This window comes from Dendropsophus ebraccatus, chromosome 4 (genome assembly GCF_027789765.1).
Source record: "Dendropsophus ebraccatus isolate aDenEbr1 chromosome 4, aDenEbr1.pat, whole genome shotgun sequence".
Lineage (NCBI taxonomy): Eukaryota > Metazoa > Chordata > Amphibia > Anura > Hylidae > Dendropsophus > Dendropsophus ebraccatus.
Window position 1 is genome coordinate 79,892,787 of NC_091457.1, and position 23,541 is coordinate 79,916,327.

A 23,541-nucleotide genomic window follows, 5' to 3' on the forward strand; every position below is an offset into this window, starting at 1 on the left:
TGCCATAAGTTTGTTTGAAGTGGAGCACGCAGGTGCAGCAAGCCAGGGGTTAGGTGTTACGTGTGCAGTGGGACAGTTGAAGGCGCATTACTGGGGCCCTTGTCACAGTGGCCAGAAGTGGTTCGAACTATGCCCACCCCTGGACAAGCTGACTCAGCACTACCAGAATTGTTAGGAATTGTAGTTGTGAGGAGTTATATTGAGTTGCACGCAATTAAAGACAGACTACAAGCTCTTAAACAGTTAACGCTTTTACTAAGGAACATTATAGTGCAATGCAATCTATGCAGTCTTTTGAATGCAGGTGTAAATGGTACAGTAGATAAAACACTTGCTATCTGAGATCACTTGAACGGGGGTTAATCTTTGGGTATACTCAAGTTATTTTGTTGTGTAAATTGCAGTTGTACGGTGTTAAGTGTATATAGGACTTGGCTTTAGCTTAGTAGAGTGTAGTTACTCAAGGGAAGGGGGGTTTATCCAGACCCGAAGGTTGTTAACTAGAGAGGGCTCTGACCACCTTGGGATTGGCAATAGAAAAATACCAGCTTCCTTTGGGATGAATGTCTGCCTTGGCTATTCTGTGGGCACACACGAGTGACAGATGATCAGGGATGCAAACCCCAAACCTGGGTGAGCTAGTTATCCAAACAACCCTCTAGGGACACTAGCGACTAGCAGAGTCTCGGCTGAAATAGTTCACTTAACTAACTGTTAACTTGACTATGGACAGAAGCTCCTTCTTACTCCGATAGCCTCTTTTGTGTGTATAAAGTTATCCCCTTTCACCCACTAAGGTTGTTCTAGGCAAACATGGCTAGCTATTTTGTATACTAGATAACTCACTCACGGGAACCTCTCTAGTCTACACTACTGAAGTACCGGCCGGGTGAACATCACAGACATCGGCTGCTGTTTTTACAGTGTCTGAACATGACCTAGAGGGGTATTCTCATCACAATAAGTTACCTATATCCATGGGATAGCCAGGTGATAAAATGCTACCACTGGTGACCCTGACCAATCTCAAGAATTGAGAGAATTAATGGAAAGCACTGCACATGCATGACCAGCACCCTTTTTATTCTTTCTATAGGGTACTGATCTCAGAAGTGTTCAGTGACCCCATAGAGAGAGAATGAAGCATTGGCCACACATATGCAGTGTACTACATTCATACTTTATTTATTACAGACATAATTATGTACCTGTTCTTGGGATTGGCGTGGCTCCCAGAAGTCAGACCTGTGGAAATGGGAATACAACAGGGGTAAAGAATGCAGTGGGGGAGCGATTCAAGCAGCCTTGATGTAGAGCTGTGGTAATGAGCCTTTCCAGCATTCACTCCTATTGAACCCATTCCATGTTGCCTGGGGACTGCTGTTGGAATAATAACTAGAGGAGGGTGCCAGTGAGGTAGATGTGTTAATATGTTGCTGGTCGGTGGCACTAACTTCAGACTGTTCCCAAATAATTATTCCCCGTTAGAGCAAGAGCATGTTCTTCCCGCTGCAGCACATGCTAATGCCAGAATCAGAAAGTTAAATTTTGATATGTATTCTTCTTAAGAGTTTACCCCCTCTTCCTGCTATGAATTGACACAATCTTTTTATTATTTTTTTTTTCAATTTCAGCTGTCTGATATTGGTACAGGAAAGCTGGTGATTCCTCATGTGGTATCCACTTTGGCAGCCATATTGAATATCATGCACCCTTACCATAAACTATTATATGGCAGTGGCTTAACAGATACTGTAATGAGTTAAAGGGGTAGTGTGGCGCTAAACATTTATTCACTAAATAACACACATTACAAAGTTACACAACTTTGTAATGTATGTTAAGTATGTGAATGGCCCCCTTCTCTGTGTTCCCCCCCACCCCGGAAGTGTGGTGCATTATACTCACCGCATTACTGACGACCCTCTAGCTGTCCTTCATGCTGGCCCCCCTCTGCCGCATCATCAGCTGCTCAGCCGGGATTGGCTGAGCATAACTGTGCTCAGCCAATTGCGGCTGAGCTGCTGCTGATGCAGCAGAGGGGGGCCGGCATGAGGGACGGCTGGAGCGGTTCGGCCAGCCTCCCGAAGATGTCATCATTGTCCCAAGATGGCGGCCGGGGGTCGACAGTAATGCGGTGAGTATAATGCTTCACACTTCCGGGGTGGGGGGGAACACAGGGAAGGGGGTCATTCACATACTTAACATACATTACAAAGTTGTATAACTTTGTAATGTGTGTTATTTAGTAAATAAATGTTTAACGCCGCACTACCCCTTTAAAAGATTTTAACCTACAAGGGGCTTTGTATGTATTTTCATACAGGAATAAATGGCTACAACAGTAAAGGAAATTGCATTTGGACTTGATTCAAACATTAAAAACATTGATACATAAAACCATTATAGACAAGCAGCAGATTATAACAGTTGTTTTTTTCTTGCAGCTTACCTCAATGCAGGAAGAGATGCAAAGTGCACAGGCTGAGGCGGCGTCTCTTCGGGGGAGGTACAGCAGTTCTCAGAGAGAAGCATTGGAATTGCAGGACAGAGTTCTTGAGCAGGAGAGGAAGAATGCAGAGCTGCAGAGGGAACATCGAAACGTTCTGGAAAGCCTTCAACGAGCTAGAGAGCAGGTTAGACAAAGCTACTGGTATAGAATGTCTGAACAATGTTGTGCTGCTGAATAGCTCTTGCATGCAATACATACCCTTAGAATCTTGTTATAGGCTCTTATCAGAAGAGTTTACTGATCGATAAAACTTATTTACAGCTTGTTAATCAAGAACAATCACTGCAGGAGCTGCAGGAAGAAAATCTTCGACTGCATGAACATAGCCAACGTTTAGAAAAGGAGACTGGTGCCTTGCATGCTGAGCTGGAGACCCAGAGTCTGGCCTTAAGTGAGCAACACAGTTTGATTGAGAGCAAGGTACTCTTTGCTACAATGTTTAGACATGTAATCCTGAAATATCGGTAACATTAGTAACTTCTTAACTGTTTTACATTAGTTAAACCAGAAAGAGCAGCAGCTCGAACGGTTACGTAAAGAGGTTCAGGGCTTAAAGCGCCAGCTGCATCATACAGAAGATAAGGTAAGTGGCTGAGAATGGAAAGATAGGTCTGTGGGACTGCAGTACCAGGCACCACCACAATTGAGTGGATGTCGCTGTTCCTATGCATATGCAGACAGTTCCCCTTCATTCCAGTTATAAAATAGGTTAAGGCTGTGAAAGGAAAAATCTATAAAATCCCCTTTAGGCTAGGGCTACACAGTGATCCTCGGCTGCAATAACAGGAACTACTGGGCTGCACTGCCTGTGGTGTGACTCCATCACTCATACAAGTGAATAGGGTTGCGTTAAAACCTTCAAACTACTTTAACCTCGCAGTCACAAAAAATCCAACCTGTAATCGTTCTGTAGTCATAGCCTTTGCAGCAACTGCACCACATTTTTGCATTTTGAGTTCTTAACGCATGTGTAAAGGGTACATTTAGCAGATTCCATACGCTATTTTATGTCATCCATCATAATGCTTGTTCCAGTAAAAGGTAAACTTTTCTTGTATGTGTATTGCGCCACCTGGGTGGAGCTTCTCCACCGAAACGCCACTTAGCTCCGCCCACATCACCACCGTTGTCCCGCCCTTTTGTGACGTCATTGCTGGCAGCCGCTCTGCTGTTGAAGAGTTTATCTTAGGTGGCCCTCTCAACCTGTGGTGTCATCCGTCGCAGCGCGGGAGCAGTCACATTGCTGTGTGTGTACTGCTCCCGCGTCCTCCTTCACTGCTTAGTCGGCGCAGGCGGGCTGAGCGGGCGCCAGCACAGCCAAACAGGAGCAGTGCAGCCTCATTGCCCGACTGCCTGCCCCACGCCAGATGATATTGGGGCCTTTGCGGGGGGAGGCACAGCTGAGTAGGCCAGCATCCTTGCCCCACGCCTGGTGACATCGGGAGCTGTGCAGGGGAAGGGACGGCCAATTAATAGCAGGGCAGCATCACTGCCCGACCACGTCGCCCCCTCGCCGGATGACACCACGGGCCGGGCGCAGGAGCAGGGCAGCTTCAATGCCCGCCTGCCCCGGTGAAGCGCAGTGAAGGAGGACGCGGGAGCAGTACACACACAGCAATGTGACTGCTCCCGCGCTGCGACGGATGAAACCACAGGCTGAGAGGGCCACCTAAGATGAACTCTTCAACAGCAGAGCGTCTGCCAGCAATGACGTCACAAAGGGGCGGGACAACGGCGATGATGTGGGTGGGGCTAAGTGGCGCTTCGTCGGAAAAGGTGGCGCAATTCACATACAAGAAAAGTTTACTTTTTACTGGAACAAGCATTATGATGGATGACATAAAATAGTGTATGGAATCTGCTAAATGTACCCTTTACACATGTGTTAAAAACTCAAAATGCAAAAATGTGGTGACAGTGTCACTTTAAATTGCTTAGCTTGCCAATCCAAGAGAAGCTTGGCAGGTAATTAAAGAGGGCCTGTTACCACTCCCGACCTGTCTGTTGTAAGGAATGCAGTTCCCATCAAATAACAATTCTGCATCAAATATTTTATAGCTCTGTTGGGCCATTCCTCTATTATTCTTAGAAGTGTATGACTCAATAGCCAACTGGGTGTTACCGGTTGGGCGCATGTCTGCTATGTACATAGTATGTCCAATGCAGGTGGACATTGTTTATACATGAATTATTAAACAGAAGGTAAAGAAGCAATCAGTAGGCTCAGCATGCCAGCTCTATCATGTGAAATTGTGATGAGAAGCAACTCTTTAAACTAACTATTTAAAACACTGTTCCCTTTTTCTACACATAATATGCAGCTCTCCTGTGATTGAACTTTATTGGAGAGAAGTGTTTATGATTATTAATTACCAGTGCGGGATGAAGCTCCTGCTTCTTCCTGGTTATGATATATATGCTCTCATATTAAGATCTCCAGAAGTCATAAAATGTCTTTATTAAACCTTTCTTTGGCTAGTTTTGTGAGAATGTTTATCTAATTCTAGGTTGATTGTGAAGGGAGAGTGTTGAACTAACTTCATAGGGAGATGATGGTTTATCAGTTTTTATTTTATTTTTTTATTCCGCACACTTCCATTTCATGTTAAATGGAGTTTTTGAGGGATAATGAAAAGGGGGCTATGGTAAGATATGTGGTATTTTTATATGGTTTGTGATTTGGATTGCATTATTATTATTTAGAAGATTAGAATACGAACATATGAACATCATACTATTTTTGAGTACAGTGGTACCTTGGTTTAAGCATAACTTGGATTAAGAGCCTTTTGAAAGAAGAGCTCACAGTTTTTCAAAATTGTAACTTGGATTAAGAGCATTGCTTTGGTTTAAGAGCTCCCCGTACTGGGTGGGAGGGGGAGTGGGGGAAGAACATGGCCTGTACTGTGTGGTCTACAGCAGTGTACTCTGACCCAGGAAGTCTCCCTCGCCTTCCAAATCATAGCAGATCCAATTCAGGCAGGGGCTTGCATCAGGGGACAGGACTGTGGAGGTAATCTCTGAATACCTGTAACCCCACTCTCCCGGTTAGAATGTGCCCACATATGCCCTGCTCATTCCTTCATACTCCCTGCAGGCTCTGTCAGTCCTGGTGTTTCTCATCCTCTCCACCCCTGCTATAATGTGCCTGCACTTACACTCAGCTATACACACTGCTGCTATAATGTGCCTGCACTTACACTCAGCTATATACACTGCTGCTATAATGTGCCTGCACATACACTCAGCCATTCATGCTTCTGCTATAATGTGCCTGCACTTACACTCAGCCATGCACACTGCTGTATAGAAACGTTTCTGTCACTGTCCTCCTGCACAGATCTGTGATTCTCGCTTCCTGATTGGTCCATGCTGAACACCCCCCCCCCCTCCCCATTGCTGTCATGTGACCGCTCAGACCTCTGACAGCTGCCCTGCTTCTCTATTCTAGCCTGTTGTACTACACTACTGCATTATAGGGATCTGCAGTTCTATCCTCTATCTACAAACTGCTGCTGTTTTTCCTTCTTTTACACTTACTATACATTATACTCCACATACTGATTGCTATACTGTACAGTAACATATAATGTGACACAGCTGTTTCTCAATGTTTTGTTTTATTTGTTTTACCTGTTATCCAGAAAAAAAATCATTATTTTTGGGGTGTGTAACCAATTTCAGTGATTTCTTATGGGAAAATTTGCTTTGGTTTAAGAGTAGATTTGGATTACAAGCACAGTACTGGAATGAATTATGCTGGTAATCCAAGGCACCACTGTATTTTGTAAGCCTTTTTTACTACAGTTGTCTCCAGATAATTAGCAGTCCCAAAGTTTTTCCAAGGTAATAAGGGGAAATCTTTTGGGGTCCCATACTCAAACAGCCAAATATCATATAAAAGCCTACAATAAAATCTCTGTATTGGGTGAAACATTTAGCAATGTTATAATGCAGGAACTTAAACAATAAACAATTAAACAATTAACTTAAACAATTAAACAATATGGCTCCAACAGTTCGGGTCTTATTAGACAAAGCGATTTTTAACATTTACAGACTAACAATAAACAATCGCAAATCAGATTGTTTAGCGTTAACCTGAAATCGTTCACCATATTACACAGAAAGATAGTCTTTAGTTATGATCGTTACTATGATTGAACAATGTGCTATTACACTAAACGATTAGTGAAAAATTGTGAAACTTGAGTGAATGAATGTGGAATTACAGTGAACGATTAGCGAACAATTAACAATGATTTTAGGTTCAGATCTAAATCAACGGCAAACGAACGATTTTTCTATCGTTTCCTGCAATTACACAGAACGATTATTATTGTTATTATTTAAATTCAAATGATATAACGATTTTTCCCACAATAATCTTCCCGTGTAATAAGGCCCTTAGTTAATCACTTATATTACTATCCAGGTGCAACATCTCCAGACCATGAAGATAAGTCTTCAGGAGGAGCTCTCACAGTGTCAGTCAGAGAAGACTGCACAGACAGAGACTGTGCTGAAGCTAGAAAGAGAGATGCGAGACCTGAATATTCAAAAGGAGGATGTAGAACAGAAGGTAAGAAAGGCACTAGCTGGCTTTGATAGTTTAGCTCAACTACAATGCAGACTGCACTGTTGTGAATTTTCTTTCTTCTAACATAGAACATTGATTACACTGTATCCAGTGTATTTATGACAGTATCTGCCATTTGAATATATCTTTTTACAGATACAGGAACTGCATAGATCCATAGAAAGGCTAGAAGCCCAGCTTGCAACAAGTGCATCTGAGCAAGAGACAGCTCAAGAGAAGATTAAACTGATCCAGGAGGAAAGAGACTCTCTCCAGAGCAAAGTTAAGCATTTTCAAAATGAGGTAAATCTAATATTTGACTAATTATTAACCCTTAATATTAAAGGACAACTCCCTTGAAAAACTTAACACACATTACAAAGTTTGTAATGTGGTTAAATAACCGGTCTGGCCCCCTTCCCCCACTTTCGTGTGTTTTCATCAGTCACTAGTCCAACACCCTATTTCCCCTGTCCTCTGCTACCTGCATTCCCATATCTTCGTTTTCCCTCTATTGTCCACCTCTCTGTTCTGTCTGCCCACATTCTTAAAGGGGTTGTTTCTTGATGCAAAGTTGGTAAAATCAGAGGTGAAGTACATACATATATGTAAGTACTTATGAGTAAAGTGGCAGTTTTAGTACAGTAACCTCAATGTGCCATTTTCCTTCCCCATGGATTTAATCACTTACTGCTTTTCTTTTTGAACTGTGAACCTACTGTTGCCATTAGTGGGTAGTTTGTGAATGATCAGTTCAAAACTAACTAATCTTCAAAGTGACCTAAATGATTTTGTTCACTTTCCTGGCAATGATTACTTCAAAATGAACTAAATCAAGGGAAAGGCAGAGAGAGTCCAGCACAGCAGCTCCAGCTCTATCACTGTTGCACTGCCATTTGCTTTTCAGTCCCCCAAGCTGGAAAATTAAAGTAATAAAACACAGCACATCACAGAAAATACTAATCTTATAAAGAAAATAAAAACTATGGAACAGCTTGACAGCTTGTTGCATTAACAAAAATAACTTAAGGGTGGCTTCACACATACTGGATCCGCAGCGGATTTTACACTGCGAGTTTGCAGGGAAATCCACTGCGGAACCTGGTAGTGTGAAGTTGAATGGGTCACATACCTGCAGTGGAATTTTCATTTTGCTGCCAGTATGTGACCCGGCCCCTTTAACCCCCCGCATCCTACGGCTTGGTGCATACATTACCTGCTCGGCGCCGCGGCTGTGTGTGAGGCTCCCGTCTCCCGTCGGTCCACATGAGCCAATCAGTGCTGCCGTGCACTGATTGGCTGATGGGGAACCGGGAGCCTCCACACAGCCACGGCGCCAAGCAGGTAATGTATGCACCGGGTTAAAGGGGCCGGGTTACATATCCACAGTGGAATGAAACCCCATAGACCTTCACACTACCATGATCCGCAGCGGACTCGCATAGTGAAATCCGCTGAGGATCCGTGAAGCTACCCTTAACCCCTTAGCGTCCCATGACATACCTGGTACGTCATGGTGGCATAGGGAGAGTTCAGAGAGGGGTCCTGTCGGGACCCTTCTCTGAACTGCGCCGCTCCCGGCTGTGATTTGCAGCCGGGGAGCGCCTCTATTAGCCCGCGCTGGTCCCGTTGCCGCTCCGGCTAATTAAGCATTTCAATGCAGCTGTCAAACATGACAGCTGCGTTGAAGTGCTTTATACTTGATATCCCTGGTGTCTAGTGGGTCGCATCTCCCCCCCGCGATGCGATCGCGGGTGGGGAGATCCATTCTTCTGCCCGTGCCGGGCCTCAGCGTTGCAATGACGCTGATCCCGGCTCGGCAATAGATTGCTGTGGCCTGCAGCAGGCCAAAGCAATCTATCACCCGATCAAATGGATCTTTGCTGTGTATATACACAGCATTGATCTCTATGAGAGATCAGTGCTGTGTATATACAAGTCCCCCAGGGGGACTTCTAGTTGATGTAAACAAAAAAGTAAAAAAAAGTGTTTTTATTAATAAAAAAAATCCCCTCCCCTATTAAAAGTCCAAATCACCCCCCTTTTCCCATTTTATAAATATAAATAAACAAACAAACATTTTTGTATCGCCGCGTGTGTAATCACCCGAACTATTAAATTATCACATTTCGGATCTCACGGTAAACGGCGTCAGCTTAAAAAATTCCAAAGTGCAAAATTGCGCATTTTTGGTCGCATCAAATCCAGAAAAAATGTAATAAAAAGTGGTCAAAAAGTCGTATATGCGCAATCAAGGTACCGATTGAAAGTACACATCATGGCACAAAAAAATGACACCTCACACAGCCCCACAGACCAAAGGATAACAGCGCTATAAGCCTGGGATTAGAGCGATTTTAAGGAACATATGTTTGTTAACAATGGTTTGAATTTTTTAAAAGCCATTAAATACAATAAAAGTTATACATGTTATATATCATAGTAATTGTAACGACTTGAGGAACATGCATAACTGGTAAGTTTTACCATAGGGCAAACAGCGTAAATGCAAAACTCCACGAAATCAAAACAAATTCCTTTTTTTTTTTCAATTTGACAGTGCAAATTATTTTTTTCCGGTTTCGCAGCATATTTTATGGAAAAATAAAGTCTGTCATTGCAAAGTACAATTGGTTTTGCAAAAATAAGTGCTCATATAAGTCTCTAGGTGAAAAAATGCAAGCGCTATAGACTTTTTGCACTTTTGCTTTTTCCACTTTATGTTTAAAACAAAAATTGGCTTTGACTTTAAGGGGTTAATGTGATAATTTTACTATAATAATTTCTCATCCAAACAGCTGGCACTGAAGGCTCTGAGTGTAATAGAGAAGATCTGCTTCTAGTGACTTTTTATCAGTATCCCAGAGCCAGAGAAATTATAAACTAAATAAGCTGATCTTTTCAAATACTTTTAAATGAACGACATCATAGTGAACTAATCCCCAAAATGAACTAGATTTTCCATCACCAGTTGCCATACAACAGTGTCCAAACTTTCCCACAATCCTCCTTGCTTGCAGGCACTAGCTAAGTTCTTCCTGCGGATTGCAGTGGTACTGAGCATGCCTGGCCCACCTTAGTGAGTCATAAACAAGAGCAACATGTTATCAAAACAATGCAGGCAATGAGTGATTCGTATTTCCATATCTTGCAAATAGCACAGTTTCAGTTATGCTTGTACATCAGAAATATGTTTAACGTTACATAATACATCAGTTTAGACATAGTTTTCTTAATGACACAACTCCTTTAGGTCACACCCTATAACTTATCTTTGCAGTAATTTTTTCCTATGGGCTTCTTCCTGATTTCACCCCATCTTTCTCCCATAGTTAATTCAGAGTGAACAGCAGCTAAATGAGGCTCTCCAGAATGCAAAAGTTTCTCAAAAGTCTTTACAGCTTGATATAAACAAAAAGGACTCTGAAATTGAATCTCTCAAAGAACTGTTGCAAAGTTCACAGGATGCTTTGCAAATTGCCAACCAGGAGAAAGAAGAGTGCCGCAAGGAGGCAGAGACAGAGGTACAATAGTGTGTGTCTTGCCTTTTAATATTCCAATATTAAAATATGTTTTATGAAAATGTTTTCTCACCCTTTATTCCAGATGCAGCAAAGGGAAAAATCCATTGAGGTTCTCCACGGGGAGTTGTCCATAGCAAGAGAAGAGCTTGGATCATGCAGAAATGAGGTATGTATTAACATGGTGAATATAGGTGATCCTGTGTTAAAATATCACCAAAATAAGACTTTGCAGTAATGCATACTTTCTGGCCCTCAGGGGGCTAAAGTGGTATCTGGCCAGGACCCATTTTTTTTTTGAATGCCCAGGGAGGGGGGCGGAAAAAGAAGTCAAAGGAAAAACTGATCCAAAGAGATGGCACACAATTGCATCTGTTTTTTCATTTTTATTTATTTATTTTTTTCATAAAACTGACACGTTATTCGGACTGCAAAAGTGCAGTGTTAACCCAGCCTTACCATAGGATCAGATACACGGCCTTAGCAGCACAGTACCACTAATCTTTAGATTAGATGTAAAGGCTCAGAGGAACATTAAAATATTTTATGCTTGGATACTTTGGCCCAGTTGCTTCAGATATTGTTGACTTGCATACCCCTTTTGAGCAGACAATATCACAAATAAATGGTTTAAATACACTCTGCTGCTGATAAGAGGATGAGGCTGCAGTGCACACAAGTTTGGAATCCTGCAGCATTCTAGCTTGGAAGTGCAAAGAATTCCCAATCGGGTCCTAAAACTAATTTGGACTTTATGAAGGGGTGGTGAGGCGTGCCAGAGTGCGGCATAAACGCTGAGCCGCAACTCCTCTTTGACTCTTCATTACAGTAGGAGACATGAGACACAGACGAATTACAAAAAGGTACCATGCTCACTAGGGGACTGCCAGCAACAGCACACTTTCAGCACCTCAGGTAGGGCACGGGTGCTGACAGATTCCCTTTAAAGCTTCAGCATACCAAGACATTTTGGACAATTGTATGCTTCCAACTCTAAAAACATTTTGGATTCGGCTCTTTTCAGTTCCAGAATGACACTGTCCCAGTGCACAAATCAATATCTATAAATACTCGGTTGAACTTGATTGGCCTACAAAGAGCTCGCCTCCCATCAAATGCCTTATTTCCACCGATCTCACTGAGGCTTTGTTTTCTTTTCTGGATCAACACATGAATGTTTACTGTACTAGACCATTAAATCTGATGAAGAATGTGACTATGACTAAGGGCCCTATTACACCAACAGATTATCTGACAGATTTTTACAGCCAAAGCCAGGAATGGATTTGGAAAGAGGAGAAATCTAGTCTTACCTTTATCACCTATTCTCTATTTATAGTCTGTTCCTGGCTTTGGTTGCTAAAATCTGTTGGTGTAATAGGGCCCTAAGTGACTGTGACTATGTCTGGTTCTGGTAGAAGCCTCTCCGTTATTAGGACCAATATTAAATATATTGCATGTTTTCCCTTCTTTGCAGCTGTCACATTGTCAGTTGCTGCTGGAACAAAAGGAACAAGAGCTGGCCACGGCAACAGAGGAGCAGAAACGAACAGAGAAAGAGATCTCGCAACTCAGTAGCAATGTGGAGAAGCTAGAGCAAGACCTGGGGATTGTCAGTGAGAAACACAAAGCTGCACAGAAAGAGGTAACAAGAAAAAGGGCTCTTGTATTAGTCAGTATGTGTATTGATTGACTGCACATTGTGGCAACTTATGAGTTCTCATTTTTCTCTCTTTTTAAAACTACAGGTGTCCAGTCGGGATCAAATGATCCTAAATCTACGCACAGACCTAACAGCTAGAGAAGAAGAGCTCCAACAAGCAAAAAGAGAGGTATGAACAAGGTTTCACTGATGCATTCTAAGTAACTGATCATAAAAATGTTGAAAATATCACCCAATTGCCTATATGGTCCACTTGGACAGCCTATAGAGGGTTCCAACAGTCCTTGCCCAATACCCTGCCTAATGCGTCACATCTGAATACCACTTAACCCAACATTACAAAGGAAGGTGATTACCCACTCTAGTTTTATTTCTGTAGTTTCTGTTGAAATGCTGCTATACAGGTGTTTTCTTCATCCAACTGTAAATGAATGACATTGTTTTTTTTTCGAATTGTTTTCATTGCTGTTATGCTAATCCTACATACTCTGGTTAAGGGACTTGTATTCACCCTGATGGGCACTTGTAACTCATCAATGTTCTGAGTGATTTTATACAGGTGAATGCCTGTACTGTTATGTGGGGGGAAAAAACTAATAAAAACTTAAAAAAAATATATATATATTGCCCAAGTGGTATTGACCAGTATGGGTTGATATATAACTGTTATTTATCATCTGCAGCTTGCAGAACGAGATGAGGAGCTGAGCAATGCTCGTACAAAGCTCAAAAACCTTCAAAGTGATGTTCAAAGCCTCCAAGATATCTGCACGGAACGTGAAAATCAAGCCGTTGAAAGTGAAACACTCATCCAAAAGTTGCAGAAGGAAAGAGAAAACAGCCTCTCTGAGGTGAGAGAAATACACCTGGAATCAAAAGAAACCCCAGGAGGCTGATGTTTACTGTCATTATTAAGATACCTTGTGTTTGCAGGTACAGAGACTTCAGCATCAGCTCTCCTCTCTGAGACAGACACATCAGATTGATACTGAGCGCTTGAGAAGTGATTCTGTACGGCTGCAGGAGAAACTGGAATCAGTATCCAGGAGACAAGAAGAGCAGGAACTGGAGCTACAGTGCTCCAGAGTAAAAATTGAGAGACTCTCACAGGACCTGACACTGTCACAGAATCTACAACTGCAGCTGGAGGAGCAGGTAATTCTTTATTATTAAAGGCCATGGGGCATGACATGGGGCATGACAGCCACGAAGCTCTGCCCAGATTGCCCTGTCCAACGATAACATGCATTTTTGACCAGAGAGAGCACCAAGAAATCCTTTATACAGTAAAATATGAAATGTCAAGTATATAAACTTAAGAATGGTGCTGAGAACTCCCTATATGCAAAGGGAGGGACAATATCACTTTTATTTATTTAGTACTCAATACATATTGATATGCACTTTTATAAATTGGCTTTGATGGCACCAGCACTTAAGTTTTACATTATCTTTTCCCATCCTTATTCATTGTGCAATATGCAAAATAATTACCTTTTGCAATGCGCATTATTATAAATAATATTTATGTTAAGCTACTTTATTGTACCACATCTAGTTCGTCCATCTTTCGATAGCAGTGTTGGCTGTCCCTCCTCGTTTTAAAAATGTATGTGTTTTTATTGCATTTCAATAAAATTATTAATATTCAGTGTAGGGCACATCATATGGGGCAGTTCCGAATGCTATTGCCGTCCAGCATAATAGAATAGTCACAGTTCTGGGGTGCACAAATATGTGGCAGATTCCATCTGGTGTTTCTTTACTATGCAGAGGGAAACTGCGCTGGATTGTCGTACAAATGTGAACACACCCTTACTGTTGCCTTTCTGATGGGCTTTGTGTTAATTCTGGTCTTCTCCCAGGTATCACAGCGGGATGCTGAGCTGCGTCAGCGAGATGAAGAGGTTCATAAGCTACAGACAAGTCTGTGGGAGGCAGAGGAGAGGGCATTGAGTGCAGAGAGTCTGTACAACTCATCAAATAGCAGTATGGAGCTTTACCGCAGCAAATACCAGGCTTGTGTGACTCGTGCTGGGGAACTGGAGGCAAGTGTCAGACAGCTGGAAGATGAAGCTCGGGAAATAAAAGCAGAGGTATGTATAGTTTGTTGCTGTTAGTAGGAAAGGGGATGTAGTGGCTAATTTGATTGATAAATCTCTGTGGTTGAAAATTCTATTCCATTCATATTAATGGGGTTTTCCCCTAAACAATGTACATAGATCTATGCAAGCCCCAATCAAATGAATGAAGTTGGATGCAATAATTTTTGGAGCAAATTTGCTTTTTGCAAGTATACCCTAAGGGTCCTTTTTCTCTAGTGTCATTGGACTTTACATAGGTTATCTAGGATTTAAAAAAAAAAAAAACACGGTTATGTTCTTCCAGAAATATTGCAGGTCAGGCCTCCTAACAGGTAAAGCGCTACTACACACAATACATGGACAATTTTGGCACAATGTACAGAGAAAAGAGTCATGTTTTTATAATCCTTGGCAATTCCTTTACAATGTAAATTAGCATTGGCGTTTTAAAAGATATTTACATGCGACCGGTTTATTGCAGAAAATCAGTTGAAAAAATCTGTTGCATTTACAGTAATTAAATGGGGTATTTTAGCATAAAGCATATTCATTTCTGAAAGTCCCATTCAGATAAATGAGACAGTCACTGAAATTGCTGCAACAAATGTAATGTAAGTGAACATTTCCTTTACCCACAGGATTCCGCTGGCATTGCGGGTCAATTAAAAGGAAGGTGACAATGAATAATTGCACTTCCTGCAGGATTCTACAGCGCTCACCAGATTAGGAGAGTAGTATAATCCAAAGCATAAAAACTGTTTATTACGATGTAATACTTAAAAGAAAAAAAAAGTATACAACACATTTCAGTGACAATCACATCTCCGTATCAGGTATAATTAATTGAAACATAGAATATTGTTGTCAGAAAAAGACCACTTGGTCCATCTAGTCTGCCTTTATAGTTTTGCTGCAGGTTTGTTCCAAGCAACTACTACTCTTTCAGTAAAGTAATATTTTCTCATGTTGCTTCTGACCCTTACCCTAACTAACCTCAGATTGTGCCCTGTTCTTGTGTTCAGTTTCTTATTAAAAATATTCCACCCTTTTTAGCCCTTTAACATATTTAAAGGTTTCAACCATGTCCTTCTTTCCTCCAGATCATACAGATTTAGATCCTTAAAGGGGTTATCTGGCTATGATATATATTGAACAATGAAGAAGCCAAGGCCACCTTACCACGCTCCCCTGGTGTCCTCCTACGGGTTTCAGGTATCCCCTGCTGATCCCACCTCCACTTCTGAGACTGATTCTCCTTGGGGGTGACAAGCCCGCTCACCTAATTTTTGACTGAGACAGGACAGCACTGTGACTGGTGATTGGCTGAGCGGGCTGTTACCCCCAAGCCGAGTCCGTCTCTGAAGTGGTGGCTGGATGATTCAGTTGGAGACACTGGAGACAAGTAGGAGAACACTCTTATTTTATATACTGTATACGTGCAGCGATATATAAAGTTCTGCTTAGCCAGATAACTCATTTAAATTATTCCTGACTAGTTTTATGCTTTAGACCATTTTTTTAGCCCGTCTTTGGACCTGTCCTATTTTATCAATATTCTTTTGTAGACAAGGTCTCCAGAACCGGACACTGTATTCCAGAGGTGGTCTCACTAGAGCTCTATACAGTGGGATCACAATCTCCCTCATCATCATACTTGATGAAGAGGTTGGATTGACCTTGAAATGCATTTTATACTTTTTAATAGAGCATTTTATTAAACCATTTTTAATGCTTTGAAATATAATATTCATCTGGTGAGCACTGTGGTCTACAGAGTGATATACTATACTATACCATGTTATGTAATGAAAAATACAAGCTGCCCTTAATCATGTTCTGTTTAACATCTACTAAACAAGAAATGGATGAGTAACATCAAAGGCCCCTCTGCATGTCTCAAGACATCTTAGGGGCATATGTTAGGGATAAATGCAAGATCTCTTAGCAGTTACACATCTATACCTTCATGTTTTCAGGTATCTGAGCGAGATTCACGTCTCTCTGCTCTGCGCGGGGAACTCCTGGTTCTGCAGCAGGAGCTGGAGAGTAAATGTTCTGAGTTGGAGAGCTGTGAGGAGGCCATTGACCAACTGACTCATGAACTTCAAGCAACACAGACAGATCTAAGTGTAAGCCGAGAGCAGGCACAGCAGAGTGAAGAAATTTTACAGTCTGTAAGAGAGCATGCAGGAAGACTACAGAGCCAGGTAAACACTTTCCCATATGTAGCTCCCTAATACCCTTTAAACCCTTTAGTAACAGCCTGTCTTGTTTTCAAAGACTGCTGGAATTCATTTTGCACCACCATACTGTTAGAGCCCTATTATCCGATTTATTGCTGTGTAATAGAGACAACGATCAGCCAATAAAACGATCATCGGCTGATCATTCTAAAAGTGTCACTGTCGTTAAAATTTTGATTGCAGAAATCAATAGTACAGGCGATTTTAATAAACTTTGTAATTGGTTTTATTAGCAGAAAAATGAATTTTTATCATGAAAAAGCAGTTTGAAGCTCTCCCCCCTGTCTTCATGGTTTTCCTATGGAGAGAGAAAGCAAAAGCAGCAAAACAGGACAACAAAGAGTTAATTTACATTCACATCCTGGGCTCTCTCCTTTGACAGGCACCATGGACCTCTCTGACCTCTAATTAGGGCTCTGAATAGCTCCCCTGCTGAGCAATCTCCTTCCCCCTCCCCTCTTCATAGACCAGACAGATCCGACTGATGAAAAAACAGTCGAGATTTCCTGATTCTGAGGAGTGGATGACAGAAAGGAGAGAAGGAGAAGGCTTTTTACATGCAGATAATGGCATATTTGGCTAATAAACCCAATTACAAAGTTTCTCAAAATCGCCTGGACTATTGATTTCTGGGAAAAAAAAAAAAAAAATTAACGACAGTGACACTTTAAGGCCCTCACCTGTAATCACTGAGAGCTGGACGATTCAACAAACAGTTTACATAACCTGTCCACGTTCCTGGTGTTCTCTTGCACTCTGCTTCCTTGGTGGCCCCGTGCTGCAGCTTCAGAGTGGCCTGTCTGAGCTAAAAGGGCGCTCAGCCATGGTCTGCATAGCCCTGTATTCTGACCCAGGAAGTCAGAATGGTATACAGCCCTGTATTCTGACCCAGGAAGTCTCCCTCACCTTTCAAATCATAGCAGATGCACTTCAGGCTGGGGCTTGCATCAGAAGACAGGACAGTCGAGGTAATCTCACTTTCTGATTGGTCCATGCTTAACACACCCCTTCCCCATTGCTGTTATGTGATCACTCAGACCTCTGATGGGATCACAGCAGCCTTGCTTCTCTATTCTAGCCTGTTGTACTACACTGCTGCATTATGGGGATCTGTAGTTCCATCCTGTATCTACAAACTGCTGCTGTTTTTCAGGTTTATGCCCTTATTATACATTATACTCCACATGCTGATTTCTCCACGGTACAGTAACCTATAACATATACATAAATCATTATTTTTGGGGTGTGGAACCAATTGTCTGCATATCAGTGATTTCTTCTGGGAATATTTGCTTTGGTTTAAAGGGACAGTGTCACATTTTTGATATTTTAATGAAAAGTAATAAGTATAAATAAGTCTGTTGGATTTTTTATTTTTTTATTTTTTTTTTAAAGTAGTGTTTCAGTATTTTTTTCAAAAATGTATTGCTGCACAGGGGGCTGCCATGTTTATAGTGTCTGTGTGTGACGTCATTTCACGACACACACACAGACACTATACGGCACCTCCACATCATTGAAGTGAACCGACTGGGACCGTCTGGTTCACTTCACTGGAGGCTCCGTCACTAGTCATGCGCAGTATACAGCTGCAGTACATGGGGCGGGTGGCGGCGCCATTTTCTTGAGGTCCCAGCACGAGAACCGGGGAGGAGAGAGAGAGAGACCGCACAGTGAGTGTACAGGAGAACTGTGTGCAGCTCTCTCTCCCCCCCGCCCCCTGCCGGAGGGAAAGAAATTAAATAAACTTTTGCTTTGGGTGCCGGGACACTGCTATCACCCAGCAATGTCCCGACACCAGTCACCGCAGTTCTCTCCTTCTTTCCCCCAGCAGCAGCTCAGCAGCGTTCTGTGGGGGAACGGGCTTGGAGATGCTGCGGGGGGAAGATGGAGAGAGTAAGGCTGATGGCAGGGGGAGCAGGGCACAGCAGCGTCTGCTGCATGCTGTCCCCCCTGCGGCTGCCGGACCCGGGAGCGCCGGCATCACGTTGGGGATGGGGGCAATGAGGAGGTGAGGGGATGATGGGGGCAGAGGAGGGCATCGGGGGGTCTAATCGGGGCAGAATAATCCTTTGCAGACCTGAGAGGGATCCGGGCAGCTGTCAGTGAACCGGGCCGGCGAGGACTGGTGGTGCTCCCCCGCTCCGGGCTGTGACAGGAGTGAAATGCGGCCTGGGAGATGGGGCAGCCCTGGCGTCCACCGGCCACCGCTCCTGTTTCCACCTGGTGGCCGGTGGACGCCGGGGCTGCCCCATCTCCCAGGCCGCATTCCACTCCTGTCACAGCCCGGAGCGGGGGAGCCCCGCGCACCACCAGTCCTCGCCGGCCCAGTTCACTGACAGCTGCCCGGATCCCTCTCAGGTCTGCAAAGGATTATTCTGCCCCGATTAGACCCCCCCGATGCCCCATCATCCCTTCACCTCCTCTGCCCCCATCATCCTCTCCTCTATCACCCTCATCTCCTTCTATCACCCGCCTCCTCCTCTTTCCCCTTCACCTCCTCTCACCCCACCACCTCCTGTAACTGTTCTGGGGGGGGGGACCAGCCTGCCTCTACCGTGCCTTCTCCCTGTGCCCCCGCCCACGCCCCCAGTTGCTCCTTCTGCCACATCAGCTCCCCCCCGTCACCCCAGCCTCTCTGCCCCCTGTCACCCCAGCCTCCCTCCTCCCTGCCACATCAGCCTCTCCCTCCTGTCATGCCAGCCTCCTCCAGCCTCTCCCCCCTGTCACCCCAGACTCCTCCAGCTTCTTCCTCCTAACACCCCAGCCTCTCCCCCCTGTCACCCCAGCCTCTTCCAGCTTCTCCCTCCTGTCAACCCAGCCTCCTCCAGCTTCTCCCCCGTCACCCCAGCCTCCTCCAGCTTCTTCCTCCTAACACCCCAGCCTCTCCCCCCTGTAACCTCAGCCTCCTCCAGCTTCTCCCTCCTGTCACCCCAGCCTCCTCCAGCTTCTCCCTCCTGTCACCCCAGCCTCCTCCAGTCTCTCCCCCTTGTCACCCCAGCCTCCTCTAGCTTCTTCCTCCTGTCACCCCAGCCTCCTCCAGCCTCTCTCTCCTGTCACCCCAGCCTCCTCCAGCCTCTCTCTCCTGTCACCCCAGCCTCTCCCCCCTGTCACCCCAGCCTCTCCCCCCTGTCACCCCAGCCTCCTCCAGCCTCTCCCCCCTGTCACCCCAGCCTTTCCCCCGTCACCCTAGCCTCTTCCTCCTGTCACCCTAGCCCCTTCCCCGTCACCCCAGCTTCTTCCCTCCTGTCACCCCAGCTTCTCCCTTCTGTCCAACTGCCTGTATGAGAGTGCATTTATGAGCTGCCTGTATGAGAGTGCATGAACGTGCTGCCTGTATGAGAGTGCATGTACGTGCTGCCTGTATAAGAGTGCATTAATGAGCTGCCTGTATGAGAGTGCATGTACGTGCTGCCTGTATGAGAGTGCATGTACGTGCTGCCTTTGTGTGAGTGCATGTACGTGCTGCCTTTGTGTGAGTGCATGAATGAGCTGCCTGTATGAGAGTGCATGTACGTGCTGCCTGTATGAGAGTGCATGTACGTGCTGCCTATATGAGAGTGCATGTACGTGCTGCCTATATGAGAGTGCATGTACATGCTGCCTGTATGAGCGTGCATGTACGAGCTGCCTGTATGAGCGTGCATGTACGTGCTGCCTATATGAGAGTGCATGTACATGCTGCCTGTATGAGCGTGCATGTACGTGCTGCCTATATGAGAGTGCATGTACATGCTGCCTGTATGAGTGCATGTAAGAGCTGCCTGTATGAGTGTACATTAAGGATCAGCAAATGTGCAGCAGTAGCGAAACCCTTCGCTATGCTCGGCCGTCGGCTGCATTTGAGCTCCGCTCCAGGTGTTAGGAAAAGCTGGATACAGTCCTGGGAGAAGTTCCCCAGAGCTGTAACCAGATTTGCTAGACACCTGGAGCGGAGCTCTAATGCAACCGGCTGACGGCCGAGCATAGCGAAGGGTTTCGCTACTGCTGCACATTTGCTGATCCCAAGTGTACAGGCATGAGCTGTGAGTGTAACAACAATACTATGTGCATTCGGGGGATGGGCGATGAGAAGTGTGGGAGGTGAGTGTGGGCAGGACAGCTGTATGTGGTTCTGCAGCAGGTTGAGGTGTATTAGGAGGTTCTGCAGCAGCTGAGGTTTATTTAGAAAGGCTAGGGACACGCTTGTATCTGTACTGCTGTGCAGACAACAACAAAATGGCGCTGCCCAGCAGTACAGATAATAGCACCTTTCCCCTCTTTGATTCCCTGTGAAAAGAGGAGGGAGGTGCTAATGTCACAGCAGTTGAGCAGGGACTGCCTCTTTTTTTCAGCATCCGTCTTTTAGGCTGCTTTTACCAGCAGTTTCCTGCTGGAGCTCCCGCTGGTGGCCATCACTGGGAAATATGGAAAATTAGATTGTTAATTTTTCATATTTCCTTACATGAAAAAAAATATGAAAAACACATATAAATTAACAAAAAAAAATAAAAAATTCAGTTTTAACACTTTCAATTTTTTTTTTCTTTGCGACACATTCCACACGAGTGGATTTGGATTACAAGCACGGTCCCGGAACAAATTATGCGCCTTATTCAAGGCACCACTGTTCTGCATTCCACAGGCCACCATACAGTACTGTGTACACAGACAGATAGGTCCCCACAATGTTATGGGCAGCATGCAGGAAGTTATACTTTCTGCCACTAAAGACTGGATTCCCCTAACAGGCAGTGGACAGCAGTTTCTTAGTGTCAAAAACAACTTAATTTTTTATAAATTAAGTGATTTACAAATACAGCGGTGCCTTGGATTACAAGCATTATTCGTTCCTGTTCCGTGCTTGTAATCCAAATCCACTCCAAACCAAAGCAAATTTTCCCATAAGAAATCATGTATATGTAGACAATTGGTTCCACCCCCCCCAAAATAATAACATGTAAAACAAATGGAACAAATATTAAGAAACAGCAGAATATGTCATATTTTAAGTTACTGTACAGTATAGAAATCAGCATATGGAGTATAATCTATATTAAATGCATAAGAATGGAAAAACAGCAGCAGTTTGTAGATACAGGATGGAGCTCCAGATCCCCGTAATGCAGTAGTTTAGTACAACAGGCTAGAATTATCCCCACAGTCCTTTCCCCTGATTTGGAAGGTGAGGGAGACTTCCTGGGTCAGAGTACAGTGCTGTAGACCCCGCTATGCAGGCCATGCCCCTCCTCCACTCCCCTCCCACCCAGTACAGGGAGCTCTTTAACCAAAGCAATGCTCTTACACCAAGTCACAATTTTGAAAAACTGTGAGCTCTTCTTGCAAAACGCTCTTAATCCAAGTTACTCTTAAACCAAGGTACCACTGGACATTAGGAATCACATAGGCTATAAAATGAAGAGAAGTTATTGGAGATAACTGTGACCATTTACTATAAGGGTCTTGATCTTTGTAGCAATACTATAGGTGTAACTTAAATATTTTTTTAAATATTTTTTTTGCACACTTCTCTCTGATTCTGGTCATCCCACTTCTGTGGGCGCTGCTCATTTGTATGTGCGATCTAGGGGATGTAACTGTACATCCATTTGCGCTAAAAATGGATGTACTATTATGTCCATTTCCAGCAAGGGTTTAAATGGCATATCCACAAAGGAAACAAGCTGTCTGTACCAAAGGTTAATGTATTCTGAGCTAATTTTCACTGGACATATCCACTGAATAATTGTTATAAAACTCATGCACCACCCCAGCAGCCATTTCCATCTGTCAATTCATGGTGCATTTCTGCTTAAGGACTGGTTAACAAAACATGTGAAAGTATTCAAATAAAAGTAGTTCAGATGCAATCTTGGGTTAAGTGCATTACTGCTGCTGCCAAAAACTTTTTTTCTTTTTTCTTTTACAGGTGTTAGAATTAGAGGAAGACCTGGTAAAGTTACAAACAGACTTCTCCACGTATAAAGCATCCCATAGATACAGTGACAGTAGCTATGCAGAGATGGAGAGACTAGTTCGTCAGCTAACCCAGGTGAGCCTTTGTGTAAATTTTACTGTCTAAATCTTATATTCGTTTAGCTTTCCATTTGCATATCTTACATCATGTTTTTTTAGGAACTTGGCCAATCAGAGCATGAGGTACAAAAACAGATGAAGGAGACAGAAAAGAGTCAAGTGCTGCTTCAAGAAGTAAAACTGGAGCTAGCAAAGGAACAAGAGCAGAGAAACAGCACTTTGAAGGGTGAGTTCAGGTCAGTGCTATAATAGGGCTGGTACTTCTATTGAAACTATGGTACTTCATGAAATGCTCTGCACACAGATGTTAAGCGACTGGAAAAAGAGGTTTGTAGCTTGCGACAGAATATGGAAATGCAAATTCAAGAGCAAAAGAGTCTGGTTTCTGATCAAAAGCAACAGATCCAGAAGCTACAGGAGGAGCTGAGGGAGAACAACAAAATCATCACCCACAAGGAACAGGTGAGACTCAATATACAGTTATGCACATACCTCCCAAGTGTCCCTCTTTTAGAGGAACACTCCCTACTTTTGACCCATGTCCCTCTTTGCCCCTTATGTCCCTCTTTTTGACGTAAAAATGAGACTAGAATTAATAAACTTTCTATGCTGCTCAATAAAGTATATGGTTTCTAACTGTATAAAAGACCCAAACTTGCATATTTATTCCCTGGCAAATTGGATCCTAAAAATTGTTATATTCACATGAATCCATGTGACATTATGGCCCCTTTCCCACATCATTTCACACATGCAGACTCATTGATTTCTATGGCCCCATACACACATCTGTAGCTGTAAGGAATGTGTTTTGGGGACACGATCTGTGCTGCATAAAATGATTAAGCCATTGTGCATCTGTGTCACCTATGTGACAGAGGGTCCCTGCAAATGCAGACAGTTACTGATACACATAGTAATCCT

The 23,541-nt window shown here is 43.6% G+C and overlaps 1 protein-coding gene across 1 annotated transcript in view; it reads left to right on the plus strand.

Annotated features, from left to right (window-relative positions):
• Positions 1–23,541, plus strand: part of PMFBP1 (polyamine modulated factor 1 binding protein 1) — a 147,061-nt gene that overhangs the window by 90,896 nt on the left and 32,624 nt on the right. Inside the window, exons 12-27 of the mRNA XM_069966124.1 lie at positions 2,448–2,636; positions 2,774–2,932; positions 3,012–3,095; positions 6,948–7,094; positions 7,248–7,394; positions 10,424–10,615; positions 10,698–10,781; positions 12,090–12,257; positions 12,361–12,444; positions 12,959–13,126; positions 13,209–13,430; positions 14,141–14,371; positions 16,336–16,566; positions 22,511–22,633; positions 22,717–22,843; positions 22,922–23,079. Coding sequence (XP_069822225.1) covers positions 2,448–2,636; positions 2,774–2,932; positions 3,012–3,095; positions 6,948–7,094; positions 7,248–7,394; positions 10,424–10,615; positions 10,698–10,781; positions 12,090–12,257; positions 12,361–12,444; positions 12,959–13,126; positions 13,209–13,430; positions 14,141–14,371; positions 16,336–16,566; positions 22,511–22,633; positions 22,717–22,843; positions 22,922–23,079 — 2,514 coding nt within the window. The remainder of the gene's footprint in view (positions 1–2,447; positions 2,637–2,773; positions 2,933–3,011; positions 3,096–6,947; positions 7,095–7,247; positions 7,395–10,423; positions 10,616–10,697; positions 10,782–12,089; positions 12,258–12,360; positions 12,445–12,958; positions 13,127–13,208; positions 13,431–14,140; positions 14,372–16,335; positions 16,567–22,510; positions 22,634–22,716; positions 22,844–22,921; positions 23,080–23,541) is intronic.